This window comes from Rhinolophus hipposideros (assembly GCF_964194185.1).
Source record: "Rhinolophus hipposideros genome assembly, chromosome: 5".
Taxonomy (NCBI): Eukaryota; Metazoa; Chordata; class Mammalia; order Chiroptera; family Rhinolophidae; genus Rhinolophus; species Rhinolophus hipposideros.
In genome coordinates, this window is record NC_138051.1 from 78287134 (window position 1) to 78309344 (window position 22211).

The 22211-nt window shown below is 40.6% G+C and overlaps 2 protein-coding genes across 10 annotated transcripts in view; one reads left to right on the top strand and one right to left on the bottom strand.

Annotated features, from left to right (window-relative positions):
• Positions 1-300: 300 nt before the first annotated feature.
• On the bottom strand, positions 301-19739 carry ALDH6A1 (aldehyde dehydrogenase 6 family member A1). 4 transcript variants are annotated; one of them, XM_081049041.1, is made up of 14 exons: positions 19601-19739; positions 12604-12663; positions 11521-11595; positions 11195-11356; positions 10887-10965; positions 10286-10497; positions 10195-10246; positions 8474-8595; positions 6925-7114; positions 6559-6740; positions 4994-5173; positions 4630-4728; positions 2181-2318; positions 301-1987 (listed from the first exon to the last, which is right to left on the bottom strand). In XM_081049041.1, the coding sequence occupies exons 1-13, from the start codon at positions 19646-19648 to the stop codon at positions 2214-2216; spliced, it is 1566 nt and encodes a 521-aa protein (XP_080905167.1). In that variant the 5' UTR covers positions 19649-19739; the 3' UTR covers positions 301-1987; positions 2181-2213. The 4 variants fall into 4 exon arrangements, with proteins under 4 accessions (XP_080905167.1, XP_080905166.1, XP_080905165.1 ...); XM_081049040.1 differs by having other exon boundaries at positions 301-2318; XM_081049039.1 differs by having other exon boundaries at positions 10195-10497.
• A 293-nt stretch (positions 19740-20032) lies between these two features.
• Positions 20033-22211, top strand: part of LIN52 (lin-52 DREAM MuvB core complex component) — a 98202-nt gene continuing 96023 nt past the window's right edge. Inside the window, exons 1-2 of one of the 6 annotated variants that reach the window (XM_081049425.1) lie at positions 20033-20238; positions 20378-20552. In XM_081049425.1, the coding sequence (XP_080905551.1) occupies positions 20543-20552 (10 nt within the window). In that variant the 5' untranslated portion in view covers positions 20033-20238; positions 20378-20542. The remainder of the gene's footprint in view (positions 20239-20377; positions 20553-22211) is intronic. The other 5 variants (XM_081049428.1, XM_081049426.1, XM_081049423.1 and 2 more) reach the window with 5 other exon arrangements.

Consider the following 22211-nt stretch of genomic DNA (forward strand, 5'->3'; position numbering starts at 1 on the left):
TTTATCACAATATCCACACTAAGGAAGGCATATAACTAAGGCAAATACATATTTGTGCCTCTCTTAGTGTGGAAAGCCTATAAATTGCCTTTTGAAATGCACAGCCTAGCCAAAATATGTACTATCTTTTATGTAAGAATAAACATAATAACACGTAACTCTTAGCTTTGGACAGTCTGGAGTTACTGTAGGAAGTCTGTAGTTACTTCTGTAGGAAGTCTGAGTTACTACAAGCTATGGAACAAAGGCATTATAAGGAAGTATGGCACCATTAAAAATAAAAAGCCAGATTTTCTTTTTAAGAGTTTTTTATTTGTAATTTGTCATTCATAATCAGTACAGTGTAGAATCAGAGAAATTTTAAATGAGGCCACATCAGAGCAAAAATAAAAGAAAATACTGAATTTTTTAGCTGCTACTAGCATAAACATAACTACATATTTTTTTCCATATAAGAAATAAGAAACTTCTAAGTAGCAAGTAGTTAGCCAAATGAGTTGATTCCAATCAGAGAAACAATGCTGATTAGCATTTTTTAAAAAAGATTTCCCTTAAATGTAAGGAAAATTTAGGAGTCTCTGTGATCATATTTAATTCCACTTGGAATTTAGACAACATGACCTTTTATTCAATCCAGCCTGTAATTGTTGGATTGAATTAAATATCACTATCAGTTGCAAGCTGTGATAAGAGATAAAACAAGGGGCATTCTATAAATTTCTATTGCCTCACCTTTAGGAAGGCAAATCTAAAAAAAGAAAAAAAAGGAAGACCCAGTAGGGTCATAAATGTATTTTACTAAAGTTCCAGTCACCTTAAGTGATTGAAGATTTTGACATTGTATGTAGGTAGTAGTAATAAGCCTAAAATCCAGAGTGCACAAACATTTTCAAAGATTTCACTATCCTTAATTCACTGAATAACCTCCCTGGAGTAGGCTAGCATTATCCATGTGACTAACAGGGACGAATAAAAATAAATGACCTAAGTTATCTGGCTGAGGACCAGAGGTTACCGCATCAGAGCCAGAAGCCTTCTCCGAGTTCACTGGGTGAAAACCACATCAAAAAGACAGGATTCAGTTGGGGTGTAGAGCAAAAAGATAGAAGCTATTCTGTTTAGCACATCAACTTCAGAACCAAAAAGCATATAGACAGTTGAATTAATGGTAGCAAAAGAATCTGTCAAAGCTTTTTTTTTTACTATTTTATGTCATGAAAGCTTTAAAATTTCTTAGACCCCAGTCAATTACTCTATAGTAAGAGTTCTTTTATTAAAAAGTATCACTAATGAGAAATGCAGGCAAGAGGAAAGAACAACAGAAAAAATTCGAGAATGACTATCAGGTTAGACTTGCTTAAGGCAAGAGGCTTGCCCACTTTCATGGTTGAAACAGCCCTTGATTTCTGGGCCTAAAGTAACTTTTGAAATGGTTTTCTAAAGAGAAAGACAACAACAACAACAAAAACCTACTGGCATCTGAATTAATGACTAAAGCATTAGTTAATGATTGCTGAAGCAAACCTGGAAATTTAACATTTGGCACACACAACAAAAAGTCGATTTATCCAATGCATACTGAGGTATCCTTGAGAAGTGATTTTAAGAAGCAGGAACAGTAACAATGATAGAATTTAGTGGTCATGAGTCACTAGGAGAAAGTGGCATGCAGCAAAAAGAAGCAGTTGTCACAACCGTGGGATAAGTAGAAACGGACGATGTGTATCTTTTGTAGTGTGGGAGAGGCTCAGGACAGCCTGGCAGGGCATCCCCCACACTGGCACTTACGTGGGCCTGTGTTTGAGGATCCAGCAAAGGGTGAATTTTATCTGTCCTATTTCCCCATCCAAGAGTTCCTCTTCCAACTATGGAAGGTCTTCTTTACATAATCTTCCCTTCCTTCAAGTCATCAGAACAGGGGGGAATTTTTAGGAAACAGGTCTAAGCTCTCCTTCCAGATAAGCATTTCACAGTGAACAGCAGTTACCTCAAAAACAGAAGTATGAAGAGTAAGTAAAAATCTGGCTCCCGTGTTACACTAGGTATACTAGGAGTCTCCCTAGCAACTGTGCAGGGGCTAATAATTCTAAGAGAGATTTTAGTTCAAGGTATTCCATTCCTAGGGATCTGGTCTGAGCAAAGTTGGAAAATTAAATTGGTCAAGAAAAAAGGGAGATTACTCAGGATGGACTGAGTCTGGAACAAACTTATTTCTAACGGCCCATGGTTGGCATGACTACAGCAGGCGAGGAAAGAGTAGCATCTTCTTCTTTCCACTGAGAAGTAATGGTCTTCAGTTGAGTGTAGAATTGAACGCCCTAAAGAGAACAATGGGAAAAAAAGGGGAGAGAAACAGAGTTAGCATGTATTTCTGGGAGGTTTCGTGATTCCTCTTTTTAATCAACTTTTGAAGGAAGTGCTGTAAAGTGCTACTCAGGCTCCTTCTTAAGGAACTTAGGGGCAACTAAAATTAATATATTCATGTACATTTATCTAAAACGTTTTGCATAATACCTAGCACATAGTAAACAGTCAAATCTTAGTTCTTATTATGCTGAAACTAGCCAAGATCATTAGCAGCTCAATGGAAAAATTGAACAATGTAATTTGTTAAACTTGCAGGTCATTCTGTTGGTAGAGCTGAATATCATGTGCTCTAAGGCCTCATTGAGACATGGCTCAAACCCTGCCTCTGCTCCTCGTTGACTGCTGTTTAACCTTGGGCCTTATCTTTAACATAAAGCCCACCTCATAGCAACGTGAGGGGAAAATGAAATGGCATACAAACATCCCAGCAAAGTAACTGCTGTTCAATAATTGTTAGTTTTTCTCTCCTTCCCATGAAGAAGAAAAAGGAATAAGGGAATGAAATATATATTAGGCCATTTTCTGACAGCTGTCAGTGATAAACAGCTGAAGTAGTAAAAATACTGAAGTAGTAAAACCCAAAATATCTTACAAATCTAAAGTAAAATGTCTGATATTATACACATTGACCTCTAAATCACCTATAACATGTGAGCCAAAAAAAATTCAGCATACTTGCTTTATATATACACAGTTTATTCTGTAAGAATAGGCTTAAGCAAAAGAGAATACATTGTAAAGATTTAATCACCAAATTACTAGCAAGCTAGAAAGACATTGTCAGGAGAAAACATACTAGTTTGCTTAAAATACTCTTCTAGAATTATTTGACAAAATCTGGGCCATGTTATTAAAAGTATGTTGGAAAAAAATTTAGAGATTACATATTTTTAAAATAAGATACAACTAAAGTTTGAATTTTACTGTCTAAGAATGATACTTTCATGTCTTTTTTCCAGAATGCAAAAATAGCAATTTAATTACCTAAGGATTTAAGACTGAATGTGTGAGGTCAGTCTTTTTCTCCAATAAGCCTCACCTACCAGAGTAACTTATACATTTTTGTTAATGGTGTCAAACTAGTTAATTTTGCAAAAGCTGTGACTAATGCACAAACTATGTAATCAGCCTCCAAATAACCAGTTTTTTCTCAACCAGTTGGCCACATTGTCATATTCTGCTATGCAATCCCACTGTTAATTTTTTTTTTTATCTATAAGAGGTAGACCTGTATAGAAAAAAATGTAATTTATTACTGAAGGCTCCAAAATGGTTGTATTTCTGTGGGACTACAAAGAACTTCCACCAGCTCATTTTTCTCAACACATGTTTTGGCACTTACTCTGTGCCAGGTGCTGCAGATAAACAATAATTACAGTGTGATGAGGACTTCTTAACATGGCTTCAAGAGTCCTACACGACTTGCCCCTGCCTACCTCTCCACCCTCATCTCTTACCACTGTCTTACTCTTTCACTCACTGTGCTCCAGCCCATTTCTGCTGTTTGAACATGCCATGCCCGTTCCTGCCTTAGGATACATGCACCTGCTGAAGGATGTGGAATAGTGGTCATTTAATCCTTATAACCTTCTGACATATAGGTACTGTTGTTATTCCCATTTTACAGATGAAGAAACCTGAGGCACAGAGAGGGTATCCTCCAAGGTCACAGAGTTAATAACTGGCTGAGCTGCAGTTTGAACCTGCACAACTCGGTTCTGGATATGCCTTCTTTTTCCTCTTGAGTGCTGTGTCTGTACTGTCTAGAATAGTGTTTGGTACAAAGAAGCTGCTCAATGAACTTTGGTGTAAATGAATGACTATTACAGGAGATATACTTGCAGTGGGGAGCACATGAGGGCACCCCCAACCCAGCATGAGGATGGGGCTGCTGGTGGTCAGAGGTGATTTTCCGGAGGAGTCCACTCTTGATACTGAGACATGACAGGTCATTAAGAGTTAGTCAAATGAAAGGGGGGAGGCAGAAAGAGGGGCCCAGGCAGAAGAAAGGACATAGATGCAGGCTTGCACTTCCTTAATGCTCTTTTCCCAAAACTTTGTTGCTTTGAGTTATTCAGCAAGCAACAGCTTTGGCAAAATTTTGTTAACTTTTAAATCTTTTCTAGGGAACCTACTGACAAGTACTGCTGAGCAACATATGACCCCACAGAAGCTACTGGCTGGCCTTTCCTTGTAGAATCTTTGTTCCTGAATATGTTCAAGAAAGTTTCTTGAAAACTGGGTTTTAAAACTTAAAGTTACCTGTTTGCCATAGAAATTGGTGTCTCCCCTGAAGGAAGATCGAGAGCCCGTGAATGAGAACATCGGCAAAGGCACTGGAATGGGGACATTCACACCCACCTAAAGCAGAACAAATCCACATCACATACCAAGGAAAGGACTCAGACAAAGGAGCTCTCCATGTAGAAGCACAAATGCTGGCACCAGAGACCAATTTTAAATACCCACCTTCACCTCATCTCCATCCCATGAACTTTTATTCCTTAGGAAGAAATGGGGCATTGTGAGAGATGAGAGGGGCAGCGACTGATCACTTTTTACCATCTCCCTTTAGATGGCAAACAGTAAATGGCTACAAGAACCTCCTAAAAATCTGTTCACAAACCTGTCCGACATCCACCAAGTGGGAATATTTCCGAGCAGTGGCTCCATTGGTGGTGAAGATGGCAGTTCCATTTCCATATGGGTTGTCATTTACAATCTTGATGGCTTCATCCAAAGTGTCTGTCTCCAGAACCACAAGAACTGGACCAAAAATCTCCTCTTTGTAACAGGTCATATTTGGCTGCCAGGAGTGATGCAACCAGAAAAGTCAGTATTTAATGCTTATTTGGTACTTTATTACCCACTGTTTACATGGACAGCTTTCATGTTAGCAATCTCTTTTCATTTTAAATCCTTTCTTGCTGTGTTCCATCTTGCACATGACCAATCACATAAACAGCTTGAAATTCCTATCAAGGACAACTGTAGTCCTTTCCTTTAAGCACTATATTTTTAGGTCCCATGACCCATCACTAGCTTCCTCTTTTATACTTGTATAACTTGTTTATACAATTGTTATGTTACTGAAAAGTTACATGAAAATCCATATTTTATAAATAAAATGTATATTAAAAGCATCACAGGAGAATTTTTCTGTTTAAAGAAACCCTGTGTTAAGTTTTCTGTAACATAAACAATCCATTCTCATTCACTCCTTTGCCTCCCAAATGAGTCTGTATATTCATATTTTGATATCAGGTCACATTAAACATTCAAAACATCCTTCACTACTGCAGCTAGGTGGAGTTTTCCTCTATGGTTCTGTGGCAAGAAATTTCATAATTTCTACTCTGCTTACATTCAACTCAATTATTCAGGATTATAGTAGGCTTAGTGGGGACATATGTATTTCAAAAAACAAACCCTCCTAAACTCAATTTAGTCATTAATTTTAGCTGAGAGACTTTCAGAATTTTGATAAATAAAAATTGACAGATCAATTCTTTTTCTTTTGTCACTGTCTGGTGAAGATGCAGCTAAATTTAAGGCACACAGTAGGTAATAAATACTGGGTGATTGATATGTTGATGGAGAGAGACACTGCAATAGCTATAAGCTAGGCAGCAAGAAGGAGTAGGAAGAAAAAATTAACATTAAACACATAAGTAACAAGTATAATATAAGATAGGGGTTGGCAAACTATGGCCTGTGGGCCAAATGTGGCTTGCTGCTTGTTTTTGAACAGCCAACAAGCTAAGAATGATTTCTGTATTTTTTAAATGGCTGAAAAAAATATCAATCATGACATGTGAAATTATTTGAAATTAGAACTCCATTATCCATAAATAAAGTTTTATTGGAACACAGCCATACAATGTTAATGGCTACTTTCACACTAAAATGTCAAGAGTTGAGTAGTTGCAACAGAGATGATATAGCCCTGCAATGCCAAAAATATTTATGGAAATATGGAAAGTTTGCCGACTGCTGGTAGAGAGGAAAGAGATTGGCAGTGAGAGGGGAGACTCATTCAGACCCTAGGAAAAATAACTGAGTAATCCCCTAAAGAGAGAAGGTCTCTAGTCATTACATGTCTTCATTTATAAACTGGAGGGATGAGATTCCATAGCCTTACAGAGCCTTCAGCTCCTGTATTTGTGAAATAAATAATCCAGAGCTGTTCACCTTGACATTTGAGATGATGGTTGGTCCAACAAAGTTGCCATTTTCATAGCCTTTGACTTGAATTTTTCGACCATCAAGAAGGATGGAGGCTCCCTCCTTACTTCCACTATCAATCAGATTACAGACTCGCTCCTTGGCCTGGGGGGAGATCAGAGGGCCAAGATCAGCTCCAGGCTGGTCTCCTGTAAAACAACACAAAAGTGTTTAAGGTCTTCATTAACTTAAAATTATGACTGCCAACTAAAGATGAATCCAAATGACAAGTACAGTGTAAAGAGGGGCAATGGTAAGAAAAGGCAATGCTAAAACCAAGAGCTTAGTGCCATGGATGCAGAGTCTAAAGGAGCTAGGCAGGTAACTGATTACCTGCATTGACTCGCAGGTTTTTGGCACGATTCACCAGCTCTGGCAGCCACTTCTTAGCATCTCCTACAAGGATCGCTGTTGAAAGAGCCATGCAGCGCTGACCAGCAGCTCCAAATGCTGCTCCAACCAGCTGGTTCAGGGTATTTTCCTTATTGGCATCTGGCATGACTACCCCATGGTTCTTGGCTCCCTAAGGAAATACAGAAAGTACATGAATCTTCCTTGGCAAAATACAATTAGGCTGAGAAATTAGGCAAAGAATCTGAGATTTCAAATGAGAATTTAAGGTAAGGACTAGAGAATTTATCCTTTGTTACTTTGAGGAGAGCTTTATTATTTTATACTGCTAAAGTCTTGGTAACACTGAGCAAGTTTCCAGGTTACTTTTTTTCACTTTCTCAGCTGACAAGCTGCTAGGTGTTCATTTAGATCAAAACAAACGAAAATGAGCCCCAATCATCACATATCAAACTGATAGGCTAAATACTGCATCCAGGAATCAAGGAAAACTCCCTTCTCTTTCCTAAGTTAGATTGGAAAGAATTTGTCTGGTAGGGTTTCCAGTTACATGAAGAGCAAGCAGTGTAAACAAAGGAGCTGCCAATAATAATGCCAGTAGCCAGCTGCAAGGCAAAAAAGGAGATAGACCTCTCCTGATAAACAGTTTCTGGACAGAGGTTCCCCAGATTGGTTTGCTTCTCGACACAAAGCCTCATGAACTTCTCTATAGGATAACATACGGTTATTTCCATACATGTTTCCAGATACAACTATAATTGAGTGTGTGGATAAATACCATGTTCGCTACTTAATTTTATTACTATCCCATTATACATAATTTACTGTTAGATACAGAATTTACTGAATAAATTAGTAGCAAACTGGGAGGGACTTAAGTCAAACTGGCCAAAATACATTTAGCCATGAAAAGAAATCAGTGGGCATATCATGAAGTTTCCAAGCCTGTGCATAGATGGCTATTGTTTATGCAACATTAGCGGAACGGTGAGAAAATAGCAATTGGCCTTTATATTTAGTATCAAAGTATTGCAAAGTATTTGACAAGGAGCTAGTAAGAGAACAGCAAAACTGCAACCAAGTAAAGGACACACCTCATACTGGGATATTGGGCACTTTCCAGTGCTTTAAATAGCCTGGACTCAGGGAAGATTATATTTTGACATGAGTAGTTATGATATGCCTTAAAAGAAGGAAGGATAAAGGGCTAGAAAAGCATGGTATGAAGGAAGAAACAAACAGGGCCAGAACCAGAATTCAACTGTTAATTGCTAAAGCACAAAGAATTCGAATAATATTCTCATGGAGAAATGTGCCCTTTGGCACCAAGATTCATAGTATATGAGAAGAGATAATTAAAGTGACTTAGAATAAAACTCATCACAGAGTTCATCCTTAAAGGAAAGATAGGATGAAATGGGAATAAAGAAACACTGGCATTAAATGAGTGGCCCCTCTGCTGCAGGGCTGTTTCTGGGTAATTTTAATACGTATAACAGAGTTTGAGGGGAAAAAAGGAATAAGAACTCACCATATTGGCTTGAACTCTCTTGCCATGTCTTGACCCTCTCTCGAAGATGTACTCTCCTGCCTGGTTGGATCCCACAAAGCTGATTGCTTTGATATCCGGATGATCGCAAACAAAGTTCACAGCTTTAAGAAGAAAATACATGATCACTGCAAAGGAACAAATGGCTTCTCAACATGGCAATTTCCCCTTTTCCCACTGCTATAAAGGAGAAGTTTTCAGATTTTTGTGTTTTTATCCTGGGTTCCCATTTTGAAGTTCTCTCTTTCTTTCTTCTCTTAATTCCTTAAACTACAAATTCTATTTAGCCCCTCCCCTTTCATTATTTTTTCTCATTTGCTGTTCTAGAATTTCCACTCCTAACTCTGAAGGTTACAACAGCCCTTCAATACTCAGCACTTCCTTTTGTCCTTTAAGGATGTGATATTTCCTCAACTGTCACTACTTCCTGGGACTCTCAGATACTACTGTGCATCCCTGTGAGAGACGACATAGCATAGTACTGTCATGCGCCACTTAACGACGGGGACGCATTCTGAGAAGTTCGTCATGGGGTGATTTTGTCGTGCAAACATCCTAGCATGCACTTATACAAACCTAGATGGTACATACACCTAGGCTGTATGATGTAACCTATTGCTCCTAGGCTACAAGCCTCTACAACATGTCTCTGTACAAAACACGAGATTAAATCAAACATAAGAGAGGATGATACAATCAACAGACACAGTAAACATGAGATGTATGATGATGCTCCCGGCATAACACGGCATACTGGTTTACCGCAAACTTCTTTTTTAAGTAGAAAGCGTATACTCTAAAATAACAACAAAAAAGTATGCTGTAGTAAATATATAAACCAGTTACATAGTCATTATCATTATCAAGCAGTGTATACTGTCCATAACTATGTGCTATACTTTTATACAACTGGCGGTGCAGCAGGTTTGTTTACACCTGCATCACCACAACATGTGAGTAAGATTATGCTGTACCATTACGATGGCATCGATGTCACTAGGTGACAGGAATTTTTCAGCTCCATCATATTCTTTTGGGACCACTGTTGTATATATGGTCTGTCATCGACCATAATGTCATTATGCGCCACATGACTGTATTTAAAAGTAAAAACCAGGGTCAGCGTTCCTGGGTACACACATCCTGGTTTTGACAGTTTCTAGCAGTGTGACTTTGGACAAATTACTTAACTTCATTATGCCTCAATTTTCTTATCTGTAAAATGGAAAAATAATAGTACCTATCTCAAAGGGTTGTTGTAAAGATTAAATAAGATAACATATGAAAGGCACTAGGAACAGTGCCTGAAATATAGAGGCACTTTTTAAGTAGTTGCTATTATTGTATGACTTAGAAGGCCTTCAGTCTCTGAGGTCCATAAATTCTCTGAGTGAAATATCCTCATACATTCTCTCAATATTGAAGTGAAAACTTTCTCTTAAATCTTATCTGTGTCTTGCCCTAATCCACATTTCTTTGTCCCAATGTATTCTGTAAGGCAACAAGCACTGCTACTCCCCAGTTAGTTACATAGCACACGGTGATGGCAAAACAGTCAACAAACAAAATCACCTTCAAACATGGAGGTTACTATTGGTAAATCCCTTCCTCCCTAGGTTCCTCATTCTAAAATACCCCATCACCACTCTACACCTTGATTTTTCTGAAGCCAGATTAAGTGTCATGTACCGAAGGGCGGTTACCTTCATGTTGTCCATGGATGATGTTCAGTGTTCCGTCAGGGGCACCAGAGTCCTGGAGCAACTTAGCAAGAAGCATAGTTGCTCCGGGGACTCGTTCTGAAGGCTTCATTAGGAAGGTATTTCCACATACCATGGCCATGGGAAACATCCAAAGGGGGATCATGGCAGGAAAATTGAATGGAGCAATGCCTGCACACACGCCCAGAGGCAGGCGGTAGGAATAAAGGTCCATGTCTTTGGTGATGGATGGCATGGTCTCTCCCAGCATGAGGGATGTCACGCTACAGGCATGCTCAACCACCTCTGCAACACAGAAGAAGTAGTCAGGCCATCAACTGCCCACACTGCTTAGCTTTGTCATGCTCAGGCCAATGACAAAGGGAAGAAACACTAATTTGCCCTTCCATAAGAAGGGGTTGTGCAAAATGAGATTCTCTAATTGGGAAAAAGACAGTGAAATGTACATAGCTACTGAAGATCATTTGAGTAAAACAAAGAATGAAGTAAACCAATTTCATAGATCCCTAAGAAATATTGCCATTTCCCACAAATATTAAAACAGATATTAGGGGATAACAAAATCTACATAAAGGAAGAAGCAGTCCCCCATTCTGAGATATTGCCTTCCTCCCATCTTCCTTTGCTCCTTTTCAAAGGTCCCTGAAACTCCCCAGGAGGGACTCCCAGCTTACGAAGGCCTCGAAATACATCTCCTTCAGCGTCAGCTAGGGTCTTCCCTTGTTCCAGCGTGATGATCCTGGCGATTTCTTTCTAGAGAGAAAACATACAAATAGAAAGCAATGCAAGGATGTGCTTCCTTTTAGTTTCTCAGGCAACCAAGGAAGAACAAAACTGGGGGAGAAGTAGTACAAGGGAGAGAGCCATGATCTATGTCTCTCTGAATTGTAGGGTGAAGGAGTGCAGCTCAAAGGGCCACTATGGGTGTGACAAGCATCCTCTAGGCAATAATTTGGAAAATGATACCATTCAGACTTCTTACCAAGTTTTCTTTAATAAGTTGTTGATAACGGAGTAGAACCTGCTGACGGCTCAATACTGAAGTGTCTGCCCATGCAGGGAAAGCACGTTTGCAGGAAGCAACGGCTGCATCCATTTCAGCCTTGGTGGCCTGAGGGACCCGACCGATGACCTCATTGGTGGCCTGATGGGAAAAAGCAGCAGATCAACCTCTGCCCCTGCCCCACCTCTCCATTTTCACCTCGTCAAAGAGGAGGCACTATGTGCTTCATGATAGACATCCAGGTCCCCACTTTCCCACCATGTTCCCAGAATTCTAGGCTAGTCAGTTTAAGCAGCTTTGCTTACTGGGTTGTGGATGTCTATCCATTTGTCACTTTTGGATTCAACAAATTTCCCATCAATGAAGAGCTTTACAGTTGGCTGGGGAAAAACAAAAAACAAGAAAACAACTTGTATTAGTTAATTGCTTTACTTATGTCTTTCCCTTTCACAAAAAGGAAGGAATTCAGGTTGATAACAATCTCTAGAAATGTTACCACTAGGAAAGAGATACACAATATACTTGTTTATAGTGTTTGCTAAGATGTGACTAGAGCCTCTTAATACTGTGATCTCTCTGAAGTTGGGAAATTTCCAGCCAAACACAGTGGAACTTCATGTGAAGTGGAGTTCACCTTGGAAATAAACACATCACTGTAAAGTTAGTACTAAAAAAGCAGCTGACTTTCTGCCACAATGCCATGATAATGTCTTACCTTTATGATTAAAAGATTTTTTTTCAATGTTCCTATCTGTGTGCAGTTTTTTCTGAGAAGTAGCTTAATTTCATTAAATTTTCAAAGGGGTCTGTGGATCAAAACAGATGAAGGGCTACTGTGTTACAGTGTATGCATGCTTCTATATTGAAAGGATTTTTAGCACTAGTCCTTATTAAATTTTAGGTACTGCAAATAGCTGACAGACAGGTCCGTAAAAACAACTGGAAAGGTTGTCAAAAAGAGCCAACCATCTGGCAGGGTCGACCAAACTTCTGAAAGCCATGAAAATGTTTGTAGCTTTTAACACAGTAATCCTATTTCAGAAGAGAGACAATCTAAAAGAAGGAAAAAACTATAAATAAATGTGTGTTTTATAATATTGAAAACTGAAAACAATCTAAATGTTATATGGGGAAATTATTAGCTAACTCAGTTTATATCTACTTGATGGAATATTATGCAGCTATTAAAATCATAACCATGTATAAAGACCATCTTGTAATACTGAAAATGCTTACAGTGTAATAGATATAATATTAAATAAGAAAACCAAGATAGAAAGTTTCACATATACTCTGATCACAATTAGGTAAAGAAGATAAATGGGAATAACCAAAAATTATACTGAATTCCTTCTCAAAAGTCAATCTTTAATGGCAAATAAACTCACCACTGAAGAAGAAGAGAAAAAGGATGCTGGATAACAAGTGGAGTGCACCTTGGAAGAAACCTGTGAAGTAAAAGAATGATTATTTTGATAAATGAGAGCAGAAAATTATTAAAAACTTAGTGAATGGCTACTATTGGCTTAACATTATACTAGTTATTGCGGGTATTTGAAAAAGGACTTGATGTTTGCTCTCAAGGGTCATATAGTCTTTAAAGAAGAAAGACATGAGACTATGAGAAAACAATAAGCCATAATGATCATGTCCTCAATTTCTAGGACTGTCCTGATTTAAAAATATATATATATTTTTGTCATTAGTTTACTTTCCTAATTTTTGGCCTGGAAAATGTTGTCACCATAAATCTAACAATATGGAAACACTTAACATGGTATCTAACACAATAGGTGTTGAATATAAGGTGCTATATAACCAAGTATCAAATATAAGTATAATATGCCCATACAAATACTTGAATGTAAATGTTCATAAGAGCTTTATTTGTAATAGCCCCAAACTAAGAAACAATCCAAATGTCCACCACTGGATGGGTGAATAGGGAAACTAATATGGTATATCCATATATTGGAATACTACTCAGCAATAAAAAAGAATGAATTATTGATAGATGCAACAATATGGATAATTATAATAAATGTATTGAGTAAAAGAAGTCAGACATAAAAAGAGTACATAGTGTATGATTCCATTTATATAAAACGGGAAAATTCAAACGAATCAGTAGTATCAGAAAGCAGCTCAGTGGTTGCCTAAAGATGATAGGGGAAGCAGAGAAGAGAGGGTAAGAAAGAAACTTTTTGAGGTATGGATATATTCATTAACTTGATTGTGATGATGTTTTCACAGGTGTATACAAATATTAAAACTTATCAAGTTGTACAGTTTAACTATATAGAGTTTATGCCAATTTTATTTCTATAAAGCTATTTTTAAAAATGTCACATGTACCTAATAAGAAAAAATGTGTCATGTAGGTAATATTTTAATAGGGTGTAATCAGAAAATTGGGAGGGGGATCAGTTACAATAAAATAAGTCCAAAAATATAGTTTGTATATATGCTATGGAAGTTGATTTAAGAAATATTCAAGTCTAATCAAAGTGAGTAATTTAAAATACTTGGAACTCGAATATAAAAGCTACAATCTAATAATAATCTATTGTTTTATCTGAAGAGAGACCATGTTAATCAAAAAGTTTAGAGCTCTATGAAGTACAATTTGTCTGTGCACCTTCAGCACTGTTTACAGGAAACAGTGCTGGTCTTTTGGACCAGCAGACAATCCTTCCAAATGCCTAGTCTGCTTCCTCTTCCATTCCCCACAAAAGCGATTTCAAATCACCAACACTTCCCTGGAGCCCACTGTGTCTTATTTGTAGCCATGTTCTCAATACCAACCCGGCACATAGTAGGTGTTCAATAAATATCTACTGAACAAAAGAAAGGTTCACTGGGCAGCTATATTGCCTGACTATCCCCCACGTCAGACTAGGTTAGGTGTCCCTTTTTCTGTACTCCCACAGCCGCCAGCACTTCCGCTATCAGGTTTATTGGTCTTTGTTGTGAATACTTAGTTAGGTACTTGTCTGTTACCCAAGAGACTAAGTTTCGTGAGGGCAGGCGCTGTATCCGTCTTGTTCACTTACTTTACAGAGTTATTATGATCAAGACTGTAGAGATATGAAAAACAGCTAGCAAGTAGTTGGTGCTCAAGAAATGTTATTATATTATAAATACTTATTTGCTAGTACTCCTTGCTATTTCAAACCTTATCCATTCTTTTAGAACTTCCAACTCTGCTATTTCCCCTCTTACTCTTAGGATCTGACTTTGTTTTTCCTATTTCAGAGGCAACAGAAACAATCAGATGAAAACTTCCTCAACTTCCTACTAGCAAACCTACAAAATTGACCTGCAACTAGACCCATCCTTTTGCCTTCCGCCCTCTTAAAATGGAGAAGATAGCTAGCAAGCTCTGTGAGGACAGAGTGGCTGGAAGACAGAGGTGATTATCAATACCTGTGGGCTGACTGAAGAGGTGTCTGCCCTCCAGTCTGAGGCTAATTTCTGCACCTGGGCTCTGAAGCCGACCTTTCCTGCTCCCTCTAACATTTCCATCAAATATCCTTTCTTTTCTGTACCTTAAACCTCTCTCCATCCAATAGCAAGGGTTCTTTATATTAATTACTTTCATTTCCTCCTCTCCTGCTTACTCCTCAATCTACCCCAAGCTTCATGACTAAACACCAGTGACTTTCTACGTCCCATGGACTCCTTGTTGTACTTGAGCTCTCACGAGGTGACATGGTGTGGAGGAGAGACTGTTCCATGTGACTGCTGCGTGGCCAGAACAGCGACTCTTTCCCAAAAACCCCCTCAGGGACTGACTGACCCCACTCCTCTGCCCCAGGCATCCTGGTTCTTGGAACAGACCATCGCCCTGCCCCAAACAAGCATGCAAGGCATTTTCCCCTTATCTGGAGCCGCTCTCACCCCAGTATCCACATCTATCCTGCCCTGTCCTATACAACCCCTTAGTGCCTTCCACGGGGTACAGAGACTATGCATGCTGTCTTTCTGTCACCCAAGATGAGCCTCGTATATCAGTTCCCTTAAAAAACTCTTTATGGGGGCAGACGGGTAGCTCAGTTGGTTAGAGCACGAGCTCTGGGCAATAGGGTTGCCAATTCGATTCCCACCTGTGCCAGTGAGCTGCGCCCTCCGCAACTAGATTGAAGACAACGACGTGCCGCTGAGCTCCCGGGCAGCCAGATGGCTCAGTTGGTTGGAGCATGTGCTCTCAACCACAAGGCTGCCGGTTCAACTCCCACAAGGGATGGTGGGCTGTGCCCCCTGCAACTAAGATTGAACCGAATGGCAACTGGACTTGGAGCTGAGCTGCGCCCTCCACAACTAAGATTGAAAGAACAACTTGACTTGGAGCTGATGGGTTCTGGGAAAAACACACTGTTTCCCAATAAAGTCCTGGAAATACACACTGTTCCCCAATAAAGTCCTGTTCTCCTCCAATAAAATCTCTAGAAAACAACAACAACAACAACAACAAAAACCCTCTTTATGTAATGATAGAATTATCAGACTCTTTGTTTGGTCTCTTAGCCCTTGGAAATTTTATGTAACACAACGTCAATCACGTCCTTCTTTCTGATCCCCCTTTTCACTTGTCATCTGTGACACCTGGTATCTCTTTTATCTCTTGGGCCACTTGTCTGCCTTCTTTGCTGACATTCTCTTCTACCTGGTCACATCGAGTTAGGTCCTCAAAGCTTGGTCCTCGGCCTTCTTTTCTTTTCATTCTGCATACTCTCCTTGAGTGATCGCATCAGCTCTGTGGTTTAATTACCTAGATCCCGATGATGCCCAAATCTCTCTCTTCAGGTAATACCCACGTAACTGTCTTCACTATATCTCTACTTCAATATAATTTAGGCACATATTGAAAAAGCTGAACTCATCTTCCTCCTATCAATCTGCTCTGCTTCCTATAGCCCACCTTTCAGTGAATGGGACTACTATTCACCTAGTTGCCCAACCAGAAACCTGAATGTCACCCAACTACTCTGTTTCTCTTCATAGCAAATCAAACAAGTCCTGGCAATTTGTTCTCCCGTGTTTGAATACACCCCTTTTTCTCTACCCTTCCTGCTACCACCCCAGTCTATACCATCATTGTCTCTCACCTGGATTTCAATCTTAAACTTTCTGAATCTAGTTTCCACCCCCTAACCAGAGCATCTTTCTAAAACACAAATCTGGTTAGATCACCCCCTTGTTTAAAACCCTCCAATGACTTGCCACCACTCTTGGGATAAAGACAAATGTTTTTGTTGCTTAGAAGTCTCTACATAGTATCTTTACTTCTCTGATTTCATAGGTTGCCACTTTCCTCCTTGCTCTATGACCCAGCCATTCGGAACATGTTTTGTGTTCTCTTTGTCCTTGCACATGTTGCTTCCTCTTTCCTGGAATTGTTTCATCCATTTGCTTGACTTACCCCTACTCTTTTGCTCCCTGCTTAGCCATCACTTTGGGTGTTGGTACACGTTAGATTTGCAGGTTTGTTAATAGGAAGTTCAGGAGGTTCTCACTTGATCGTTTCTGTTTCCTCTGAATTGGGGGAAACAAGGTTAACTCCTAAGAGTGAGAGAACAGACTTGGAAGTTTTTAAGTGTCAATCTCAAGTCCAGGCTAAGTACCTGATGGTGCAATTCATAAAACACCTGAGTTCTTCTATTCCTCATACCACATTATGGAATAATAGCTTGTTTAATTATTAACTCTTTCTCCCTTTCATACTAATAAATGATGCCCTTAGATTGCTAGATGACTGTGTTCTTGGCCCCTCGCGCCATTTTTGGAATAGAGTAAGCACTTAGTGATATTTTGCAGAATGAAAAAATGAGTACTCACCAATCGTTTGATATTAATTTTGTTTCATGTGTACTCTCTTATAGGGCAGAAAATGCATGGATCAGCCAGCTTGAGCATTCTAGGCCACTTAGTTTTATTTTCACTTGCACACAGCCTCCCTGCTATCAAGAGGGCATAAAAGGCACTGCATTTGGTATAATAAAACATTATCACATAGTTTTTGACAGGTTAGATATCCTTTCTTTTTTTCATTTCCCTAGAAACAATCATTAGCACTGTTGCTGAAGAAACTATCCTATGCCCAGTCACATCAAACGTCTTGTTCTCTAGATATTTATTTCATACTTGGTATTTCCTTTACCAGGAAATCCCTTCTCCTCTTGGCTAAAGGACTGCTCGTCTTGCAAGACTCAAGCCCAGACAGAGCCAACCCATTTTGGAAGCTTTCCTGAATTGCACAGGTTGAGTCTGTTTCCCAAATACCCTGTGCACTCTTATTGTTTAGCACTTATTACTGCGTTACAATAGGGGAACTTTCAGTGAGTATTTTATTTACCGCTCCTTTCCCAAAGCCTGGGGTGACTGCCTGACACAGAAAGAGAAGCCAAGACTTCATTTCCGAATTCAGTTACTAGTTGAGAGATTTTGGATGACCTTAGCCTTAAGTGTTAGGTAACTTACTTTATTATATCTGTTAATTCTAATCTTCACAAATATTCTTAAAATTAGAAAGTGGTGAAGCTGAGATAGAATCCAAGTATGATTGAAGTCTGTGCTCTTTCTATATCACTGAGGTAAGTCACTGAGACTCCCTAAGACTGGTTTTCTGAATGGGAGTGATAATACCACAAGGAGCAGAAGTTCTCAATTTTACTGGCCACCAAAACAGAGAAGACCCACTAAATGTGTACTTTAAATAACTGAAAACATGAACTCTCTCCTTTACACACCCTTTTGATAGCCCTCTAAAACTTATAACTGCCAGGATCTAGACTACTCTTTATCAAAGTTTCATGTTACAGTAACTATTAGTTGGCTAAGAATGACTATTTCTGTTCTTTTCTAGTCCAACTTAGAAGTTTCTTCACATGAATCAGAAAATAGTGTCTGTTTCCAAAATAAAGCACATGGGAAGGGAGATTCTTCTTCTTGATGCAAAAGACAAAACACCTTCTTAAAGCTGTCAATGACTCAGTGTGACTGAGTGGAGGGGAAGTAGGCAAAAGTCAATTTCAGTCAAAGAGTTCATAGAAAAGTTAGTAATGGAAAATACTACAGGGTGGAAACTGATTCCCCATTATTAAAAAAAGATACTAGGAAAATAAAATTAGGATCACAGCAAGAAATATATGAGTGAAGTCAGACCATCTGACAAAAACGCTTCCAACCCATTCTCCACACTATCCTAGTAAACAGCATACTTAAACATTAACCTCTGCTGCCTCTGCTAAGAATCTTAAAAATGCATAAGTCTATGCAGTAGAACTCACTGAAAGCTGATAAATACTATTATTATCGAAACGTCCAGCAATATAGATAAACAAGTTCCCAGGCTGGATTAATGAGTAAGGGCAATGCTGTTTCTTGCAGGGTGGAGAACGCTGACTGCAGTAAATCTTGCCTCATGTTCTAAGTCCTTGCTAGGTTGTGAAGAACAGGGGAAAGGCCTTGAACAGTCAGAGAATCCCAGGCCTCGGGCACGAGCTCCCGTAGCTCCAGCAGCTCTTCTAAGGCTGGCTTCACAGAGGACCCAATCCCCCCCGCCCCACGGGCACTGCTGACCTGGCCACTAAGAGCTGACCTGGGGGCAGGAGCTTGGGACTTGCCCTTCTCGCCTTCCTTGGCTCCCATTTTCTATCACCTGTGTTAGAGATGTTTTGTCCCGTGCACGTGCTTGGAACAAACATAAATATGCGTCCTTATTTACCGCTAACAGGAACACTGTAACTTGGCTGCAAGTTTAACTGAAAGTGCCGGCAAGCAAGGGCACACAGCGCATGGCCTGTGGAAAATACAAATAGCCACAGCCGGGGAAACGGGCTTCTTGGTGGGGGTGGGGGGACCTACGGTACGCTTCCAGGAGGAGATTCAAAGTTCATTCACTGACCCTCGCCCCTCGTGGGCCTCCTCCCCACCCCTGAGCTCGCATTATAGACAGTGAAGTGCGGTGGGGGAAGGGAACGATCTGGACGCACAGGGCAGGTGAAGGAGCTCTAAGAAAGGTGACCAGAGGGGAGTTTCTGGGGAGACAGGTGTCACGTACAGAGGAGATCGGTCGGGGGCAGGTGCAGAGGAGAAAGAATGTGTGCGGCGAGAGAGGTGTCACAGCAATAACGGGGCAGGGCTGCAGGAGGGGAGTGGGCCAGAGCCCGATGAGGGGAGGCCCAAGAGTAAAAGGGTGGGGGGCTGGGGGGGCTAGTCCTGGGCTGCATCCAACGAGGGCGGCTACGGAGCGAGGAGAGTGAGACAAGGGCCGCACAGGTAAGATGGGAACAGCAGGGTGGGCCAAGAAGTCGTCGGCTCAGAGAGTGGACGGAAAGGACACAGTTCCTAGCTTCGCGACCCCTCGGCGCCACCCTCACTCGCCTGCAGGATCCGAGCCCTCACTGCCGCCGCCGCCACTACCGCCGCCATGGTTCTCAGCTGCCTCTTCTCCGCCTCGGGGAGCCTCTACAGCCCGTGACTCCCAGAAGCACACGGCTGCCAGATTTCGCCTCTCCATCCTGCCGCACCTCCTCATTGGTGGAGAGGACCAGCCAATCACGCGCCCTAACTCTGACTCCACGCCCAGTTTGGAGGACATGCGATTGGTCAGAAGTGAAAGATCTCTCGGCCCTCTCCCACCTCAGCAAATTCTGTTGGCAGGGGCTGGGAAGACGCCCCTGACTTGGGTACTCTGTATTCAGCCACAGGGACGACGCCCCCTAATTGGGAATCCCGATTGGCCACCGCGATGACTGCGGCCCCACCCCGTCATTGGAGAAAGTAAATAAAACCCTCCAGTAATTTTGCAGTCGCTCCACCTCATGCGGTGCGCGAGGGGGTGTGACCAGCGCTGGGGGCGGGGTTAAGCACAGATTGCCCTATGGGCGGGGAAATGAGACGCGACTGCGAGTTGGGGATTGGGTTTCTCTTTGGGGGCGTGGCTTATGGGTCCTAGCTTTCCCGCCGACGGTTGGCCACGTCACGTGACATGGGTTGGAAGATGGCGTCTCCCACAGACGGTAAGAGCCGGCTCGGCGATCCTTCATCTGCAACCTCCTTTGCTCCGCTCTCCGTCTGCCTCTCGAACTAACACTTCTTTCTTTGGCTCCTCTCCTTTCTCTTCCACTTCTCTTCCTTGGGATGCGGATGCGTCTTCAGATCGCCGATTTTTCACAGCGGCTCCGAAGGTGCCCTGTCTCCCTGCTGTGTACCGGGAGGGTGGAGGAGGTTACCCGCGAAGGTCCCATCCCGGGCCTTGCCCTTCTTTTAGCCCCATTTGGGTGGACCTGAGACCGAGGAGGAGATACTGCTGGAGGGAAAGAGATGACTTACCGTATGTAGCTTTCTCCTTCTGGGGCGCCCCAGGAAGGGTCGGTTCTCTTACCTTTGATCATCTGGAGTGATTCTCTCAAACCCTAGCTGGGATTGGTGGCCGACCTCATCCCGGGACTGAAAAGGAAGGGAAACATGATTCTCTCCTATCTCCCCAGATTGCCCTGGCAGCAAGAGAAGTGGGAGACTTTCTCGGCCACTCGCCCTGAGAGTCCCCAGGAAAATGAGGATTGAGTTTTTTATTGCAATCTAGCACACGCCTCAACCTGTCTTGCTTCAGCTGTCTGTGTTGTTTCCTTAAGCTGAATGAATGAACGATTTCTGCTTATATACTATTGTCTAAGGCGCTTGTCATCTCAGATGGCAACTAAGTGCTCAGGCTCTCGATTCCCCTTGAGACAGTTAGGGTCTTGCTATCATTTCTGAACTCAGTTTTTCCTTCCACTGCCCCTATCCCACGTCCATTTCATTGGTATGTGATTTTTCCCTCCTCAAACCAACACACTTCTGTTTGGAAGGAATCTTAGCAGTTCATTTCAGGAATGAGGAAATTGAGGCCAAGAATGCTAGCTATATCAACTAACTGCTGTATGAAAGGCATAATGCTAGGTGCTTTGGGAGAGGAAAAGATTAATCAAACATGTAAACACGTGCAGTTTCAGGTCTCATTTGAGATGTTGCCTCCCTGAGAGTCTTTCCCAGAACACATTTGCCCCTCTTCACCATTGTTCATTATCTCAGTACCTTCATTGTAAGCACAGTTATTCTGTTAATTTTGCCCCTTTCACACTAGATTATAAATTCCAAGTCTGCCTTGTTTATAGTTGGGTCCTAAGGGCTTAGTATAGTGTCTGGCAAGCAGTAGGCCTTCGATGAACATTTATTGAAAGAATGATTAGATATATACATAAATAATGTATTACTTTGTCTTAAGTTTCAAGTTTAACTGAGTCTTAAGTTTTTTGAGTGCAGGTACAGACTGTATAAGAAATTATGGATGTTCAGAGTCTAAAGAGATTCTTTTTCCTGCCTGGGTACTCTCTTGTTAAAATGTCCTTTTCTTGCCAGAAAAAAGTGGAGGGGGGGGCATTAAAAAAGTCAGCCAAGGTAATGGGAGTTATTATTTAATGAGTAGTTTCATTTTGGGAAGGTGAAAAAGTTCTGGAGATGGATAGTGATGATGGTTACACAACATTGTGAATGTACTTAATGTCACTGAACTGTACACTTAAAAATGGTGAAAAGGGTAAATTTTATATTATGTATCTTTTACCACAATTTTTTAAGAAAGTCAGCCAAGTGATAGAAGTAGAAGTAATTGCTATAACAATTTTTACTTTATTATAAGGTTATTTTTAGATTTATACGTTTTGGAGATTTTAGAGCTGTGTTCATTGTGTTTCATTTATTCTTGTCTTAATTTCTTTTTCCTTCTTTGGCCAGGAAGAGTATTAGAAACATTATTTTTTCCTTTGGTCCATCTCCATTAATTATTTACACTCTTAATTTTTAAAAGTTTTCAGTCTCATCCTTTATAGTTTCACCCTTCTCCATATTAACATTTTTTTAAATCTGACAAAATCAAGTTGAGCACTTTGAATTTAAATTCAGCTTCTAAATAAGTATCTCATCCTAAAACATTTCACTGCCTAGCGCTCTC

What these genes read in the sequence shown, in the direction of transcription:
- ALDH6A1 (XM_081049039.1), bottom strand. Translation starts at nt 19,648, where the DNA reads ATGGCGGCGGTAGTGGCGGCGGCGGCAGTGAGGGCTCGGATCCTGCAG. An exon ending in GGATAGACATCCACAACCCA is followed by an intron (nt 11,357 to 11,520) that starts GTAAGCAAAGCT and finishes TTTTCCCATCAG; the next exon opens with GCCACCAATGAGGTCATCGG. An exon ending in CCAATTTCTATGGCAAACAG is followed by an intron (nt 2,319 to 4,629) that starts GTAACTTTAAGT and finishes TGTTCTCTTTAG; the next exon opens with GGCGTTCAATTCTACACTCA.